General features: G+C 37.6%; 1 protein-coding gene across 2 annotated transcripts; it reads right to left on the bottom strand.

Moving 5' to 3' along the window:
• Positions 1 to 706: 706 nt before the first annotated feature.
• Positions 707 to 12,156, bottom strand: LOC308351112 (olfactory receptor-like protein OLF2; the record flags this gene model as incomplete). 2 transcript variants are annotated; one of them, XM_080816593.1, is made up of 2 exons in its annotated part: positions 707 to 1,522; positions 12,040 to 12,156. In XM_080816593.1, the coding sequence occupies 2 exons, from the start codon at positions 12,154 to 12,156 to the stop codon at positions 707 to 709; spliced, it is 933 nt and encodes a 310-aa protein (XP_080672719.1). The 2 variants fall into 2 exon arrangements, with proteins under 2 accessions (XP_080672719.1, XP_080672718.1); XM_080816592.1 differs by lacking the exon at positions 707 to 1,522 and having other exon boundaries at positions 11,221 to 12,156.
• Positions 12,157 to 19,361: the final 7,205 nt, after the last annotated feature.

The raw sequence follows: 19,361 nt of genomic DNA, 5'->3' as shown, positions 1-19,361 counted from the left end.
ACTTTCTTAATTCCTAAGGGACAGAACTGCTCACCTCAAGACCTCTGTGACTGTCAGACCCTCTGCCTAGAATCTTTCACTTTTCCCATCTTGCCTTTTTTTTTTTTTTTTTTTTTAATACCTGGGACTACATCATCATCTAGGTAAGCTTTTCTTTGCACACTAGTTTTTAACTTTTTTTTCTAGATTTTTTTCATTTCTTCTTGATTTTTTTTTCATATTTCTAGATTCTTAACCCCTAGTTTTTACTTCATCAAAGTTTTAAGACTTATTATGAACTATTTGAGTGCTTAGTTATAATGTTTGTTTATTCTTCTAGATTATAAGATTCGTTAGTTTGGAAACCTCTGGATTTATCATGAAATGCAATGTACCTAAATGAACAAAAAGTACTTAGTGAGTACTCAATAATGAATCCAAGTATACTTGTAATTATGCTTAAATGAAAAATAAGCAAGTAAATATTTGGCAAAATATATGGCCAGAATGTTTTGCACAAAGAAATAGTTTCATAAATAAATTAAAGAACATAGTGAAACATAACAAATTAGAGGGACTGTAACTTTTTCTTGGTTGAATTTTAATACAGATACTTATTTAAGTATTTGAGGAAATTATAATTTTCATACATCATATTAAGTAATTTTATGAAAATAATAATCACTTTCTGTGTGAGAGTATATGTGCACACGTGGAATATAAATACTTAAAACCATATTTTATTTTTCAGTTTTTCTAGGGCCCCTTTCACATCCTTATTCCGTAGGCTATAAATCAGTGGGTTTAACATGGGAATCACAAGGGTGTAGAACAATGAAGTAATTTTGTCTTGATCAAGGGAGTAGGAAGAACTCGGCCGGAAATACATAAAGAGCATGGTTCCCTGGAAAACTGCAACAGCAGTTAGGTGGGAGGTGCAGGTGGAGAAAGCTTTGAACCTCCCCTCAGCAGAGTGGATCTTCAAGACTGATAAGATTATATAACAATAAGAGACAAGCACTCCTGAAATGGTACTCAGTTCAATGAATCCAAAAACAGTGAATATCGCTAACTCATTGACCTGTGTATCTGAACAAGACAGCAATAGGAGAGGAGGTACATCACAGAAGAAATGATTAATCTCATTCGATCCACAGAAACATAAGCGGAATGTTAAGGTCGTGTGTAACAAGGCATCTGCTGCTCCCAGCATGTAAACCGCAGCCATGAGCAGGGAGCACAGTCTGTTGGACATGCTGGCTGTGTAGAGCAGGGGATTGCTAATGGCCTTGTACCGGTCAAAGGCCATCACTGCCAGCAGCAGACACTCAGAATCTGCAAAAGTACAGAAGATCAAGAATTGCAGAGCACAGCCCGTGATGGGAATTGATTTGTTTTGGGCAAATAAATCCACCAGCATCTTGGGTCCAATTGCTGTAGAATAACAGAGGTCACAGAAGGAGAGATGGCTTAGAAAAAAGTACATGGGTGTGTTCAGCTGGGAATCCATTCTAATTAGAATAATCATTCCAAGATTTGCCAGGAGATTAATGAGGTAAATAACCAAAATGGTGGTGAATAGAGTTACTTTCATCCCAGGGTTATTGGTAATTCCTAAGAAAATGAATCCAGTCACGGAAGAACAATTTCCTTTGTCCATTCTTCTTTGTGCTTGTTCTAAACTATTTCACAAATGATCAGACAAGTGATAGATCAGGATTTGACTTTACTGGATACCCCAAACCCTATCTCTAAGACAAAACATGGTCTTATATTACCTTCTTTACCCTCAGGAAAGAACCCAATGAGTGTCACTTTTAAAGAAACGTTGTTGTGTTATGAAAAATTAAAAAAAAATGTCTTGGATAGAAAGTTAAGAACCATGGATTCTAACTACGTATGTCATTCCTGAGATGTATTACTTGTCTTGGCTTCTGTTGTCCAGTGTCAAGTAGTTGATCTGAATAAACTGAATGTTCACTCTATATCTAAAATAATATGAAAGAAACTACAGAATTGTTGAGAAAATGTCAGTAGATACTGAACAATATGTGTTAGGCAAAAAAAAAAAGGGAAAAAGGGGGGTTGAGAAAGAGAAAGAAGGAAAGAAGAGAGAGAGAGGAAGGAAGGAAGAAAGGAAAGGAAGGGAGGGAGGAAGGAAGAAAGAAACATGAAAATTATTATGTTATGGTGTTTGGTGTATGCTGACTTCAGTGTTTACCGAAATATGAACAATTTCTAGAGATTATTTATGTGAGAGAGAGAGAGAGTGCTGAAAGGGAGAGTAAGAGGGAGAAGCAGACTCTCCACCGAGTAGACAGCCCCATGTGGGGTTTGATCTTAGGACCAAGGGATCATGACCTGAGCTGAAGGCAGATGCTTAACTGACAGAGCCCCCCAGGAGCCCCTGAACATGTTTTGTACAATATTCTATCACTCCTGCTCACCGATGTGCCACAGCATTTAGAATCTATTTGTATTGTTGACCTAAGCTATCGGACAAACCTTGAAAGACAAAGAGAGGCCATAAAAAGAAGGGAAACAACAAACTAACAGATATAAATTTGCATATCTTTGGGTTTTAAGTTGTCTTTTCCATTAAAATAAAAAAAAAAAAAAAAAAGGAAGAAGAGGGATGCCTGGGTGGCTCAGTCAGTTGAGCAGCTGCCTTCACCTCAGATCACAATCCTGAAGTCCCAGGATTGAGTTCCACGTGGACTCTGCTGGGCAGGAAGTCTCCTTCTCCCTCTGACCCTCTCCCTTCTCATGCTCTCGCTTTCACTCTCTTTCTAGCTCTCAAATAAATAAATAAAATATTTTTTAAAAAAGGAAGAAATAAAATAAATGTTTCTGAGATAGATGGTCTCCTTTCTTGTGTTTATATACACATTTTGTACATATGTGTCTATTGATATATGAAAACCATAGCATCGGGTGGTCTCATTTTTATTTTTCTAGACTTAAATACTACAATATGTGGTTTATGTGGACTGGGGTTTATTTGTAACGTGTTATCTCTTTTACTTTTGATACAACTAGAGCCAATCTTAAGTTTACATGTCCAATATCACCTGCAAGGTGATAAAAAGTGATGGTGTACCTACTGACCTTGGTTAAAATATAAATAAGTAGAACCTTTGCTATCCTTATACAAATGACAAATGAGGTCAAATCCACACAGGTCTGATAAAAAAATATGATTGTTTGGATGATAGGTTGCATAATTTATTTAACTTAGTTAAGCGGGTATAAAATGAATCATTTATAAATTCCTTAATATTGGATTCCTCATTTTTGCCCCCCCCCCAAAAGGAAAGTGTCTTACGACCTATATTTTTTTAATTTAGTTGTTTAGAAACTTACCTGAAATGAGCACCTTTCTGTTCTTATTTCTGGCACAGGGACAGTAAACAGCATTTTATTTCTACCTGGTGACTGTTGGGACTTCGATCTCTAAAGACCCTGCCTTCACTCCTCTGGGTTATGGGAATGTGATTAATTAGATTTCTGCTTCTATATTTTCCCCCATGACTGTTGCATTAAATGCTAACCTTTCAATTCTTCACTCTGTCCCTACCAAACCGATCAATGTCAGCAATTTACGAGAATTTATCCTAAGGCTATGCTCATGGCCATGAATCTACACACTCTTCCAGTGAAACCAGATGTCTAATTAAATTCAAATAGATGTTCTGCTTAATAATCTGTATTGCCTTCTCATTGTTCACTCTGTTTCTTCCATTTCTGAAACATCCCCTTTACCTCCCATTGAGAAGTAAGATAATCGGACATACTGCTTTTTTCATTAGTCATTGTTTGTTTCCTTTCTCTTAAGTACATGTCAACCACTTCAATGTTTTTTTTACTGTATAGAGGTGCAAAACTTTTCCCTTCTTGTAGGTTCTTTCAGCAGCCTCATAATTAAATTGACATAAGACAGATTAATAGGAGAAAACAAATTTCATTTCATACATATGTGAGCCCATAAAAAAATGTGAGACTCAAAGAAGTGACCAAATCAGTCAGCTTTTATACCTTTTAGACAGGAAATGATAAATTTGTGAAGAACTGACAAGACAAAGAGGTTTGTCCTTGGGGCAATAAATTAGTGAGGAATTAATAAAGTTTTTATTTATACAGCTTTCTTAGCCCTGAATTTCCTCTCTCTGGTCATAAGAATGCCACTTCCTGGTACAGAGAGTGTACTTTTCATCTGGGAGACTAATTTGCTGCTTTCAGAAGCATATGCCACTCTCTTTCCACTGTAAAACATCTATGCCTAGTACATTCTTTACCAAATTATTTGTTTTACCTACTTATATTTGTCTTTCTACACTCCTACAATCCATAGTAAAGAATATGCATGAGTGATGATTCAGTAAATGTGTGGTATTAAATATTTTCCTGTTGTTAGTAGATGTTCAACAAAGGGGAGAAATAAACCACCTTTCTACTTCTTTTTTTTTTTTAAGATTTTATTTTATTTATTTGACAGAGAGAGATCACAAGTAGGCAGAAAGACAGGAAGAGAGAGAGGGGGAAGCAGGCTTCCCACTGAGCAGAGAGTCCGATGTGGGGCTCGATCCCAGGACCCTGAGATCATGACCTGAGCCGAAGGCAGAGGCTTTATTTAACCCACTGAGCCATCCAGGTGTCCCACCACCTTTCTACTTCTATAGTTCACATGTATAAGGATGAACTTCTATTTATTTTTAAGATTTTTTTTTTTTTTTTTAAAGATTTTATTTATTTATTTGACAGAGAGACAGATCACAAGTAGGCAGAGAGGCAGGCAGAGAGAGGAGGGGGAAGCAGGCTCCCTGCCGAGCAGAGAGCCCGATGCGGGACTCGATCCCAGGACCCTGGGATCATGACCTGAGCCGAAGGCAGAGGCTTTAACCCACTGAGCCACCCAGGCGCCCCTATTTTTAAGATTTTATTTATTTATTTGACAAAGAGAGAGCACAAGTAGGGGAGGGTCAAAAGGAGCGGGGTAAGCAGATTCCCTATTGAGCAGGGATTCTCCACATGGGGCTCCATATCAGGGCCCTGGGGTCATGACCTGAGTCAAAGTCGGATGCTTAACTGACTAAGGCACCCAAGCACCCCATGGGATGAACTTTTATTTAAAAAATGTAGCAATGCTCTTAAAACAAAGCCAACTTCTATTTATTTAAAAAGAAGTTTTGTGTGCTATTATTTGTGGCAGCACTTTGAGAACTGAGAGATACTGAAGTGTGAGTTTGGTGTCTACCCAAATCCCTTTGATACAGATATTAATGTATGCTCCACCTTCTTGTATCCTGGTTACCCTTGTTGGGTCACTGACTTATTTGGACTTCCTCATTGGGACTGAGAGCTAAATACTATGTTGCCATTATTCTGCCCTATAAAATGTCTCTACTCTGTTTTCTATAAATGTGCCTTTAAATACCTCTTTATTCACCAATAGGTTGGTGATGCAAAAAATACGGAGATCTGTGGTTTTCATGTATTATTTAACTTACCCATATATACCATCATATATTTCTGATATTATCTTGTGTTTCCTGAGCTGTCTTTGCTAACCTCATTATACAGACACTGAAAGTGAGATCCAGATGTAATCTGTAAAATTCCGGGCTTTCATTGCATTATGTTCTTAAGACTTAATGAATTTGCCCATAATAGTTTCCTGACTATAGTGTAATGAACTGCAGGGCATTATGTTCAGTGAGCCAGACCAAAAAAGAGAGACACCCATATGATAATGACTTATATGTCTAATCCAAAAAAGCCAAACTCACAGAAACTTGTAGAGTGTAGAATGTTGGTTACCAGGGCAAGAATTGGGTGGGGAAATTCGGAGATGTTGGTCAAAGGGTACAGACTTGCAGTTATAAGATGACTAAATTCTTGGGGTGTCTGGGTGGCTGCCTTTGACTCAGGTCATGATCTCAGGGTCCTGGGATTGAGCCCTTCATCAGGCTCCCTGCTCAGTGGGGAGCCTGCTTCTCCCTTTCCCTCTACTGCTCCACTGCTAGTGCTCTCTTTCTGTCAAATAAATAAATAAAATCTTTTAAAAGATAAGGGACTAAATTCTGAAGACCTAATGCACAATATTGTGATTATAGTTACAATACTGTGTGAGATACTTCAGAGTCACTAAGACACTAGATCTTAAATGGCTCAACTGGTTAAACAAGGGGCTCTTGATTTCGACTCAGGTCGTGGTCTCAGAGTCATAATCTCAGCGTCCTGAGATTGACCCCCATCTCCACCTCTGCCCTCACTGGGCAGTCTGCTTGAGTCTCCCTATACCACTGTGTCTGCTCTCTCCTTCTGTTCGCCTGCTCTCTCTCTTTCTCAAAATAAATATAATAAATCTCTTTTTTTAAAAAACCACACACTTAGCAAAGTAGTGAGTATTAGTGCTGTGTTAGCAAATTTTACTAACCAGCTTTCCACAGTATGGAACTAATTGCTTGTATCATTATGCATATAACTTACTCTGGATACACTGGCTATGCCTATGTTTAAAGATGTCAGTGCCTTTGCAGAGGTAACGAACTAAGATGAAAGCATGGACCTATATTAATGACTCAGTACATGCAGACATTGATAATGTCTTACTGGGACAGTTATATCTGCCACCAACTGGTAGCAGGTACACTATGAGAAGCATATGAGTTATGGATATATACAGTGAAGGGAATGAGGGGGACTGGATTATTTAAATTAACATAATTTATTTTGATTTAACTTTCTCTGAATTTCTCTGTAAAGTCAAGAGAGATTTCTGTAATGAACTTGTGCAGGTCATTAGCCCAACCTCCTATTTCGGTCTTGAATTCCCTAGTTTCCAGAAGTGGTTACTTGTCTTCCACTCTCACAAACTTAGGCACAGGGATTTCACGAATTTTATAGATCAGTCTATTCCATTTCTGACACTCTTATTGAACTTAAAATGCCTCATTTAATACACTTCATATCCTTCGTTTTAGTTCACACATTAGACTAAGACTTGCTTATAGGAGCCAAGATGCAGATCAAATCTGAGCTTAAATGCATTCCAGTTGTCTTCGGGAAAAGCAATGTGCTAGAAACTGGGCTTCTTTATGCTTCTAACATTGACACCCATCTGTACTTCAACTTCAGTCTGATTAAATTATGTTCCTGTCATGTTGTTCTTTATGACAGCACCTAATTTATAGGTAAAATGTCCAAATATGGAACACCTGGGTGGCTCAGTCGGTTAAACATCTGCCTTCAGCTCAGGTCATGATCCTGGGGTCCTGGGATTGTGCCCCACTTTGGGCTCCATGCTCAGTGGGGAGCCTGCTTCTCCCTCTCCCACTCCCCCCTTTTTAGAGCTCTCTCTCTCTCTCTCTCTGTCAAATAAATAAAATTAAAAAAAGAAAAGTCCAGATACTATTGGCTAATTGAGAGGATATTTTGACAAAAGGAAACAGAAACATCCCCCATTTGTTTGTTTGTTTGTTTGTTTTCCCACTTCTATACCTCCTGCTACTATGTCTCAGAATCGCTGAAAGAATTTCACCCAAGACAACAGAGGAGTCTCATTGTCCCCCTTGGGCTTTACTGGCAATCTGAAAGATTTTCACCAAAACCTTCTACAATGGCACCTAAGTAGCCTTAGACATTGAATGAATTTTAGCTTGTACAATTGTAGCAACCATTTAAGAGTGCCCTGTATTCCTTTTATTTTTTTTTTTTAAGTTTTATTTATCCATTGTTGGGGGTGGGTGCTGAGGGAGAGGAAGAGAGTGAATCCCAAGCAACTCTGTGCTGATCACGGGCCAGATGTTGGGCTCGATCCCGTGACCCATGAGATCACAACCTGAGCTGAAACCAAGAGTCAGACGCTTAATCGACTGAGCCAGCCAGGCATCCCAAAAGTGCCCCATATTTTTGTGTGGTCCTCCAAATGCATGTCCTTATCCCTGTTTACTAAACAAGACACTGCAGTGATTTTTGATGCAGGCAGACTGCCTCCAAGCACCCAGAAGATCCTGTAGGATCAGCCAAGGGAATCCTTGGTTTCTCACAGGATAGAAACCAAACCTGAGCCAGCAGGAGGTAAAAGCAGACTTTATTGAAGATATATATAGAGAGATACAGATGGAGCATCCAGGAGACTTGGAAAAGGAAAAAGGGAGCCTTGTCTTCAGGGTGTGGGGTTTTTACTGGCGATTGTGGTCTGGTGCACGTGTCTTCTCAGGCAACAGGAACTGGTCAGAACGATGGAGTCTAGGGTGTTTTTCCTAAGTCAGTCATTCCCTGAAGCCAGGGGTCTTGGCCCTGAGATAGGGACCGTGGTCTGGAATAGACACATGATGGCTCTGCTCAGTCATTCTCTATATATCATTTCCTGTGCTGGCAGACTCCAGTGACATCTCTACGTCTGTGTCCCTTACAAGGAAGACATATGCTATTCACATTACCAGGCATGTGGAGAGTGGGGTGGGTTGTAGGGGCTAGAAGAATAGAAGTCAGGAAAAAAACAAACGAAAAGATGTCCAGCTTTTTCTCTTACAGGTTCCCTTCAGGTTCCCCTGTCTCAATTTGATCATCAGCAAACCGGAGCAGAGCCAAATCAAGTCGTCAAATACCTCGTAAACACCCAAATAAGAGCTCTTTGGTAACATTATTTTCCAAATAATTTGTATGTCTTTCACCTTCCCTTACACATAGCACCCACAACTAACTTTATGTTCTTACATATATGACACAAAAATATATTTGAGGCATATAATTGAACCCAGTGTTTTATTTTGCTTCCATGAATTTAATAAAAATTGACTTTTTTTGATATTCCTTTCTTTCTTTACCTGGATGGTATGGTGGTGTTGAGTAATGAGATAAAAATGCACAGTCGTTAAACTCTGAGTATCCATCACCCGACACTGAGGGAAATGATTTAGGAAACTGTCATGGATTCGACAATGCTCTCAGGCACAGGGTGATATGTGAACCAAGCTTAGTAAGTGCTGGAGGGAAGGAACACCTGTGGAGGAAATGACTGAGCTGTGAATTGCAGCACTATAATCCAGCCACATGGGTTGTCTTTAAATTCCACAGAGGACTTGGCCCTGCCTCCCGCAGGACCCTCTAATTGCTGATCCGTCAGCACAGAATGCTTTCTCTACCTACCTGCACCCATCTGGCTATTCCCTACTTATCTTTTAGATCCCATATTAACTGTCTGCATTTGCAAGAAGTACTTTTTAACTTCTGTTTTGTTTTGGGAGGCAAATTAATGCTCAGAGTATTAGTTTGTCTTTGCACACACACAAGTCCATTGTGGGAACTTTCCTAGCCTATAGCACATACAACAATGTCTTTTAATAAAACAATAAAGGAATTACATACTCCAGTCAATGATAGAGTAATAGCACTATGGCTCCAGGCAGGGGAAGGAATGAAGTCCAGATTTAGTCGAAGTAGACTTTTATAGGAGCTGGTACCCAGGAGAGATGGTTTAGTGAACCCAGAGCTGATGTCCAGCTCCCAGGGCAAAAATAAAAGCCCCCTACTGCTAGAGGGCGTTGCTAGGGAATGACTAAACCAGCTGATGAGCAGGATGATCTTCACAGGCTGCTACCTGGCTCTCTGCTACCACCACTGCTAGTAGAAGAGTCACCTTTACCAGGCAGGAGCTAATTGCTCCAAGGTCATTGGAGAGCTAAGTATAGTCGACATGCAATTTACAATGGGCTTGGGTGTGCAACAGAGTGATTCTACACATTACTCAGGGCTCACTGTAAGTGTGTTCCTCATCTGTTGTCAACAGTGTTACTGTAATTTTATTGACTATATTATCTATACTGTACTTTTCAATCTCTGTGACATAGTTTATAACTGGAAGTTTGTGCCTCTTAATCCCCTTCACCAATGTTGCCCACCTCCTCAACCCACAACCCCTTTGGGAAACAGTAGTTTGTTTTGTGTATTTCTGCTTTTTGTTTGCTTGTTTATTCATTTGTGTTTTTTTGTTTGTTTGTTTGCTTGTTTTTTTTAGATTCCACGTGTAAGTGAATTCATATGGTATTTGTCTTTCTCTGTCTGACTTATTTCACTTAGCATAAAATCCTCTAGGTCTGTCCATGTCTGCAAATGGCAAGATGTCATTCTGTTATATGATTGAATAATATTCCACTTCATGTATCTATATCCATCCCACACCTTCTTTATCTGTTTGTCTATGAATGGACACTGGCTTGCTTTCATATCTTGTTTATTATAAATAGCACTGCAGTAAATACAGAGATGCATACTGTAGCCTTGTCCAGACAGTACACTCTCAGGGAGTCCTCACAAGTCTCAGTACTTATGGTCTAAGTGCCCCTTTGCCAAAGTTGATCTTCATGTGTTTTTAGTTAACAAGCCCCCTGAGCAGTTGAGCTACTGAGTTATTATAAGTGAAAACAGATGAGGTAACAAAATCCTAGAAGACATATTTCATTCTTGCATGAAAACAGCATTAATCTTTACTTTTTTGTGATTTTTTAAAAATTTATTTGAGTGAGAGAGAGATCATGTACGAGGAGAGGCAAAAAGGAGGAGAGAAACTCAAGTGGACTCTGTGCTGACCACAGAGCCCAATGCAGAGCTCAACCTCACCATCCTGAGATCATGATCTGAACTAAAACCAGGAGTCAGATGCCCAACAGAATGAGCCACCTAGGTGCCCCCAGCTTTGCTCTTAAAAACAATTCTATTTTTTCATAAACAAGTAAACTTGTCAACTCAAACAACAATTTCTTTCACTGGATTTGAACAACATACTTTGGGTTTATACTATCTAATATTCTTTTTTTTACATTATGGGTAATTATAGTTCCTTATAAATAATTTAGTGTTACTTAATTAAATTATAATTTACATTAGACAGTAATATTTATTAGTAAATAAACTGCCAGATTCATCATGAAATTCAGAACACAAAAAGATACTTAGAAAACACTCAAGAACATTTAGAAAATCCAGTTCATGCACAAATGAAAGATTGAGGAAAAGAAATTTTGCAAAGTAGGAGTCTAGAAATTTCCCACAAATAAGGAGTACCAAATACAAATTCAAGACATAAAATGAATCATGGAGTACTTAGGGAATGATATATTATGGCATGACTGGTAAATGTATAAATACTCATTGAATCACACCACAGTAGTCGAAACGATTTTGATTTCCATGAATTATAGTGTAAGATTGGGAGAAAAAATACATACATGCATGTTTTCAATGAAACCACTTTTTACTTTTAAGGTTTTTCAGGGCATCTTTCACATCCTTGTTCCGTAGGCTATAAATCAGAGGGTTTAGCATGGGAATCACGAGGGAGTAAAACAATGAAATAATTTTGTCTTGATCAAGAGAGTAGGAAGAACTCGGCCGGAAATACATAAAGAGCAGAGTTCCCTGGAAAATCGCAACAGCAGTTAGGTGGGAGGTGCAGGTGGAGAAAGCTTTGAACCTCCCCTCAGCAAAGCGGATCTTTATCACCGCGAGGATGATATAGCAGTAAGACACAAACAGCCCTGAAAGAGTAATCAGTTCAATGAAGCCAAAAATGGTGAATATCACTAACTCATTAACCTGTATGTCTGAGCAAGACAACACCAGGAGAGGTGGGAGATCACAGAAGAAATGGTTGATCACGTTAGACCCACAGAAACACAACCGGAATGTGAGTATGGTATTTACTGAAGCATCCACAATTGCCACCATGTAAACCCCAGCCATGAGCAAGGAACGCAGTCTGCTGGACATGCTGACTGTGTAGAGCAAGGGGTCGCTAATGGCTTTGTACCGGTCAAAGGCCATCACTGCCAGCAGCAGACACTCAGAATCTACAAAAGTACAGAACACCAACCATTGCAGAGCACAGCCATGGAAGGGAATTGACTTGTTCTTGGCAATGAAGCCTACCAGCATCCTGGGTCCAACTGCTGTAGAGTAACAGAGGTCACTGAAGGAGAGGTGGCTGAGGAAAAAATACATGGGTGTGTTCAGCTGGGAATCCATTCTAATTAAAATGATCATCCCCAGGTTTGCAACAAGAATGATAAGATAGACGATAAGAAATGTGATGAACAGGATCATTGTAACTCCCGGGTCATTGCTAATTCCCAAGAGAAAGAATTCATTCACAGAAGAGCAATTTTTTCCATCCATTCCTCTTAATTTTTCCAAAATGCTACAGAAATGATCAAGAAATGGTAGACCAAAGTTCTAAGTCTTCTGGACACTCAGAAAAGTACCATCTGTAAAGCAAAAAGGATTTATTTCAGTATATCCTATTCTTTATGGTCTTATTCCTCAGACAGTCCAGACAAGTTTCACTGTTACGTTTATGACAAAAGTTACAGTGTTTGAGATAGGACTCAGAGAAAGTCTGATTCCAAATTTGGAGATCGTCCGTAAGGTATATGATCTGGGCTCACCTGCATTGCTTTATCCCAGTGGGCAATCATGAACAAAAGCTCATTACAAGTCAAATATTACATGAAAGAAATACTTCAATTAAAAACAAGTTTGGAATATGCATTCTTATATTTTAAAAATAGATATCTAATTGACCATAAAGTGATTACACTTACTGAGTTCTTCAAGAATCATGATCTGTTTAAGCCTCTGTATTAAGTTCAGAAACAATAAACATCTCTCTGATTTAATAATAATAAGTGATATATGTTTGTGACAGTTCCCATCCACACTGTTTTTAATATTTTTTGAGACTTTAGATATATTTTAATAAACTTTTCTCTAGTAATATATTACTACTTTGCCACATTTTTATTACTTACATTCAGGACTGACCTGATGCCAAAGGATGTTTCTCTTGGTCAGTAAAAAAAAAAAAAAAAAAAGAATACTTAAAACAAGTGAGAACTACAGTATTTAACACATATACTTCCATTTCTTTGGATTTTAAACCTGACTTGTTTATTAAAAATAGAGGTGGGAACAAGAGTAATAAATATATCTTTTATAGCCTTGTGTGTGTGTGTGTGTGTGTGTGTGTGTGTGTGTGTGTGTGTTTGCATGTACCTGTCTTTCTGTTGGTGAAAACTGGAATATGGGTGATCTGATTTTGTTTCAGATTTGAATAAATACAATATTTGTGGTTCCTAGGTGGTTGAATTTATACAAATTAGCATTTGTGTTTTGGTAGCTCCACTATTACAGGTAAAAAAAAAAAAGAAAAAAAGCTTAACTTTCTATATACCCTTTTGCAATCATTAAAAAACCTAGCGTTTTTCTTTTTTAAATATGATTAGGATATAAATAAGTAAAACCATTTATTTACTAATCAAAATGAATCTGATTCACCCTACTTAAATTAGAAATACCTCCTTTTTTGCCATTAGATTGCAAACTATTAACCAAAGGAAATAAGTAAAAAAAAAAAATAAGTGAAATAAGTAAAAAAAAGAAAAAAAAACATTTATTTTTTAAAAATATTTGATTCCTCATTTTTCCAAATGTAAGCATTTTTTTCTTGACTTTAAATTTACTGATTCAGAAACCTACCTGTGATGGACAAATCCTTCTGTGCTTGTCCCTAGCAGCTGAACAATACAGACAGGTTGCATTTTATTTTCACTCAGTGTCATTTGGGACTGAAGTCTCTCACGCCTTTGCCCTCACAATCTGTACTATACAAATCTGATTAATTAGATGTCTAGTTCTGTGTTTTCCCTCATGAACGTTGCAACAATTTCAGCAAAGGCTGAATTTCAATCCTTTGCACTTGCACCAAATAATCATCTTTAGGAAGATGAAATGATTTTTATAGTATGATTCATTGCTACACTGAGTCCATACCATCTTCCTCCAGTCAGAGCAGACTTCTAATGAAACTCAAATAGACTTTCTACTTAACTATTTTATCTGTTAACTATTATCTATTCTGTTAAATTTATTACATTAGTAAGTCTATTAAATAAAATGATTATTTCCTGTTAATTATTGCTTGCCCTTATTTGTATCCTGTTTCCTTTATTTCCGAAACAAAGTCTTTCACCTTCGCACTTAGAAACATAACGATTCTTTAGTGGTTATGTTAACACACTTTTTTTTCATTAAGTATGCGTCATTCCATTCCTTCAACCACATCATCTAACCGGATTTCAATTATTTATGACTATCATATCCACCATGCATGGCACTTTCTCTTGCATTATCTTTCTTTTATTTAGATATGTGTCTACATTGTAAGTTCTTTAGTAATAATAGCTGCGCTGAGCTAATTTCTGTATATCCTGCAGCCCTAGCACCAGCACTGGTACAATTAATGTCTAATTGAATCTTTGTTCTGAAGTCTCTTAGGTGGATAGGCTCATGGGTGGTGGACAAATATTTGAAATAAAGAGGTTTGCACAGTGTTTCAACTAATATAGAGCATATATGTGTGCATGGAAGAGGGTTTAAGAAAAAATAAAATTCTATTCATTTCTTAAAATTTTTCTTGGCTTTTATTTCAATTTTTACAAAGTTGAGAAGTATTGGAGTATAATTTTATGTCCTCTCCAAATCCCTTCCAACAGTTATGATGTAATATTCAATGATCTCTGAACCTTTTCCTGCCCTTTTGGTCCCTGGGACCGTTGATGACCATCAGCAGTAACCAGAGCTAACCCATCCTTCCCACCGACCTGACTGGTATAAACTTCATCTACCCTTCCTTTCTGCAATGTGAAATTCAAGTATCTCTTCCATCAGTGCATTTTGTTCTGTGTGTGCTTGCAAGGAATAAGAAAAATTCATTCACACATACTTATGTATTTAATTTAAATATATGAAAAGCTAATAACAAAAGAATAGGAAAATGAGAATTTTCAAGGTTCTCCTACTGACTGATGGTAGTTGTGTCTAATTAAAGATGGTTTCAAATTCTCTGACATTTTTCCCATGATGTCTTTCCCCTCTCCCATTAAATTGGGCTGCCCTTTGACTGCTTTGATGAATACAGTACAGAAAAAATAATTATCTTTCTGGGAATAGCTTTCAAGAGGCATATAGTTTTTTACAATTATATTTTTTAACAAAGTTAATAGTAATCAAATTAGAAACAAAGAAATGCTCCGGAATAGGGGAATAAATAAATGGATTAACATAGTTCCATGATGTGGAACATTATATAATCATTAAAAAGGAATACATTAGAGTCCTTTACGTTGGTGCAGAAGGCTTTGCAAAAGACTACAGTTAATTGGGAAATTTAACGTGTGATGAATTATATATACACTATTTTCTGAAAAGCAAGTGATGATCATATATTTACTAATGAATGGGCATGATGAAAAATAAAAGAAAAATAACAAGCTGTTATCATAGGTCTTGGGATTTTTGAGGTGTACATTAGGAAAAAAAGATGTAGCATACTGGAGAGGAAAGTGTGAAATCTAGAAATAATGAGATAAATTACCCACTAAGAAAATAAAATTCAAAAGTCTATAAGATACTCTCATTAAAGGGGCACCTGGGTGGCTCAGTGGGTTAAAGCCTCTGCCTTCGGCTTGGGTCATGATCCCAGGGTCCTGGGATCGAGCCCCGAGTCGGGCTCTCTGCTCAGCAGGGAGCAGGGAGCCTGCTAACCCCCTCTCCCTCTACCTGCCTCTCTGCCTACTTGTGATCTCTGTCTGCCAAATAAATAAATAAAATCTTTAAAAAAAAAAAAGATACTCTCATTAAAAAAAAATTATGTGTGTGTGTGTCTTTTCATTTATGTATTTCCATGAGTGTATTATTTCCTAGTTTTACTGAGATACAATTGACATGTAACATTGTACAGGTTTCTCCCACTTTTTGAAAGTTTGTGTCATACCACATCCTTTTAACAAAAGACCTACATTTGTACCTGCTTTTGCTAACTTCTCTGATGTGTGGGAGTCACTCAGTTTCTTGATCTCTTTCAGAGGGAACTGTACCATGTGTAGCTATTCATTTGGTGTGTCTGTGGGAAGAAAGGTGTTGGAGCCTCCTATGGTACCCTATTTAAAGACTTCCCCTTGGCCCTGATAATATTGCCTTTGGAAATAGCTATTTGCCACCGGTCCCTGGGGATAGGTGAGAAGGATGTGATGTAGAGTGACTAAGAAGGCAAAGGAATGATGAGGATTGAAGTTCACGAGTGAGAATACATAAAGCCTTTTGATACGGTGTCCTCTATTTATGTAAAATACCGAGATAGTCATTATAGGCCATCTGCCCCAGCTTCTATTTGAGTCATGATTCCCTAAAAAATATTTTCCATAATATGTTATTCAATTTCACAAATTCACAGAGAGGAGACCCATAACTGATTGAATGAGTCAATTCTACTTTTGTAATTCCATTTATAGGGCTTCAAATGTCCTATTCTCTAGTTTAAAACCACTAGATCTGATAAAACAGCCAATACATAGATCAATCCATTTTTAGATGCTGTGATATACAGTTTTCATAAGGCAGAGAGATGAGTTAATCATAGGTTTACACACTCTTAATTAGTAGTAATCCACTGACAACCCATATTTTTGGGACGATAAACTTCAAACATTTTCTACCATGCTGCTACTGATAAGTAATAGCTCCTAAAGAGGATGTGTTAATTGGAAAAGGTCATAGAGGTGGAAAACTTACAGCATTTTATAAAAATAATAATAATAATAAAATTGTCCATAGGTTTTTTTTGTTGTTGTTGTTGTTTTTCCATCATGATACTTTGTGAAAATTCAGAGCATCCTACAAATACTCCTTTGAAAGCCAAAGAATCTTCCTCGGGCTTTGTTTCCATTCTGAAATGTTTTCACACAAAGACATTTTGCAACAACAACTACTTACAATTGACTTGTAACTTCTGCAATGGTAATGGTTAATTAAGAATGTTTTTTTTTAAATATTTTATTTATTTTACAAGTAGGCAGAGAGGCAGGCAGAGAGAGAGAGAGGAGGAAGCAGGCTCCCTGCTGAGCAGAGACCCTGATGCGGGGCTCGATCCCAGGACCCTGGGATCATAACCTGAGCCGAAGGCAGAGACTTTAACCCACTGAGCCACCCAGGTGCCCCGATTAAGAATGTCTTTGAGCCTTACATGGTCCTTCAAATGCATGCCATATAATATGTTGTCTCAACAGGTTGATGCAGTACTTTGATTATCAGAAACTAGGACAGAGACAGATGAAATCAATAAATAGCAAGAATGCACTTGGTACTTGGTAACTGACTTACAGATGTAACTGTTAGAATATTATTTCTAGGGGCACCTGGGTGGCTCAGTGGGTTAAAGCTTCTGCCTTCAGCTCAGGTCATGATCCCGGGGTTCTGGGATCGAGCCCTTCGTCAGGCTCTCTGCTCAGCGGGCAGCCTGCTTCCTCTTCTCTCTCTGCCTGCCTCTCTGCCTACTTGCGATCTCTATCTGCCAAATAAATGCGTAAAATCTTAAAAAAAAAAAAAAAAAGAATATTCTTTCTATTCTCCTTAATGGTGTGGCTGGGTTACAGACATGGGGAAGGGTATGTGCTATGGTGAGTGCTGTGAATTGTGTAAGACCGAAGATTCACAGACTTGTACCCCTGAAGCAAATAATACATTATATGTTAATAAAAAATAATTAATTAAAATATAAATTTAAAAATAATAATAATTGGCAGGGATAGTGTTTACCATCATTTCTCTCTCTCTTTCTCTCACATACACACAGGCAAATATATCTATATCTACATCTATCTATATCAGTCTATCTACATCTATCTCATTCTATATATAGATATCTATATATACATCTGAATTCAAATCAAATATCTTTTGGCCATATTTAACAGACAGTGATTGCGTTTAAAATTTGTAAACATGCATTAAATATGGTAATACCATAAAACCTTTATTTTGAGTTCATATCTTTATTATAAAAATAATATAGGCCTGTGTTTAACTGGAGAAAAGTCAACCTGAATAAAAATGACGGATAATGTGCAATTTCTTTTTGAAACTGAATAAGGAGAGAGTATACCATTTTTGTTCAATGACACTTAGGACTTACACCTCTAAAGTCTACCTAATTCACTATGTCATAAAAATATGTAGATAATTAAGATTTTCTTTACAATATCTGAGACATTCTTTCCTTTATGTGAACTGAACATTTTTATTTTTATGAAAAAGGAAAATAACTAAAGAAAAATTAAATAATAAAACCACAAAAAAGTATATACATATTTACAACTGAACTAATGATGCTTTTCTTAGAAGCACGAAGGACACACTAATGCTCCTTTTTCCTCTTGAAAGCAGGAACTAAATTTCCCATGTGGTAAGTGTCTTCCTCTGTACCAGAAAGAAGAGAGACATCTTTATAGCTAGAGAAATTCAGGTTCAGAAAGGATATATACATAGCACTTGTTACTTCTTTACTGGTTTACTACCCAAGTCTGAACATCTTTATATTGTTTCTTTGTATAGAGTATATAAAGCTGTCTGCTTTGGTCACTGAGTCTCTTATTTCTGTAAGTACCTGAGCATACACAATTAAATTTGTTTTTCTCCTGTTAATCTGTTTTATGCTAATTTAATCATTAGACTGGCCAGAGAACCTGGAAGGGAAGAAAGGAAAAGTCTCCCTTCCCTATAATATACAATTCTTATTTTTTTTTATATTTTATTTATTTATTCGACAGACAGAGATCACAAGTAGGCAGAGAGGCAGGCAGAGAGAGAGGAGGAAGCAGGCTCTCCGCCAGGCAGAGAGCCAGATGCGGGGCTCGATCCCAGGACACTGGGATCATGACCTGAGCTGAAGGCAGAGGCTTTAACCCACTGAGCCACCCAGGCGCCCCTATACAATTCTTTATATCACACATAACTTGATATGACTGAAGGTGTGCATATATAATTCCTCAGATGCTGTGTTTCTTTATGGAAATGGACTTAAGAGAAAAAGACCATTTTGGGAAGTTGCTTTCAAATGCTAGGAGTTTTCGTAAATTATTTCTCTCATTATTATAAAATATAGCATATTTACGATGTTATCTCATCTATTCCAACTGGTTATTAATAACCTCCTGGTACAGATGCGGACATTGGCATCTGGAGTTGGTTTTTCTGCCTGCAAAGCTTTTGCTCTCAATAGATCCCTGATGACAGGATCATGAAATAAATCCCTCTTAGGCAATAATTCTCTCGGCTAATCTCATGGAAGGCTCACATGTCTCCTTAAAGTCTCCTTTGAAAACTAACAAACCAGTGATGACAGCTTCTCAGGGTTCTAAGCGACTGGGAGCTCCTCTAAGCATGCTCTGTAATGCAGCAGCATTTCAGCCTGCATGATTGATGACTGAGGGAAGCATGGAAGGAGGGTCACCAGATGGAGACATGGCCTGTGCTTACATTACAACTGA

Source organism: Martes martes, assembly GCF_963455335.1.
Source record: "Martes martes genome assembly, chromosome: 10".
Lineage (NCBI taxonomy): Eukaryota > Metazoa > Chordata > Mammalia > Carnivora > Mustelidae > Martes > Martes martes.
Note: the sequence above shows the minus strand (reverse complement) of the source record. Positions and strands in the feature narration are given on the sequence as shown.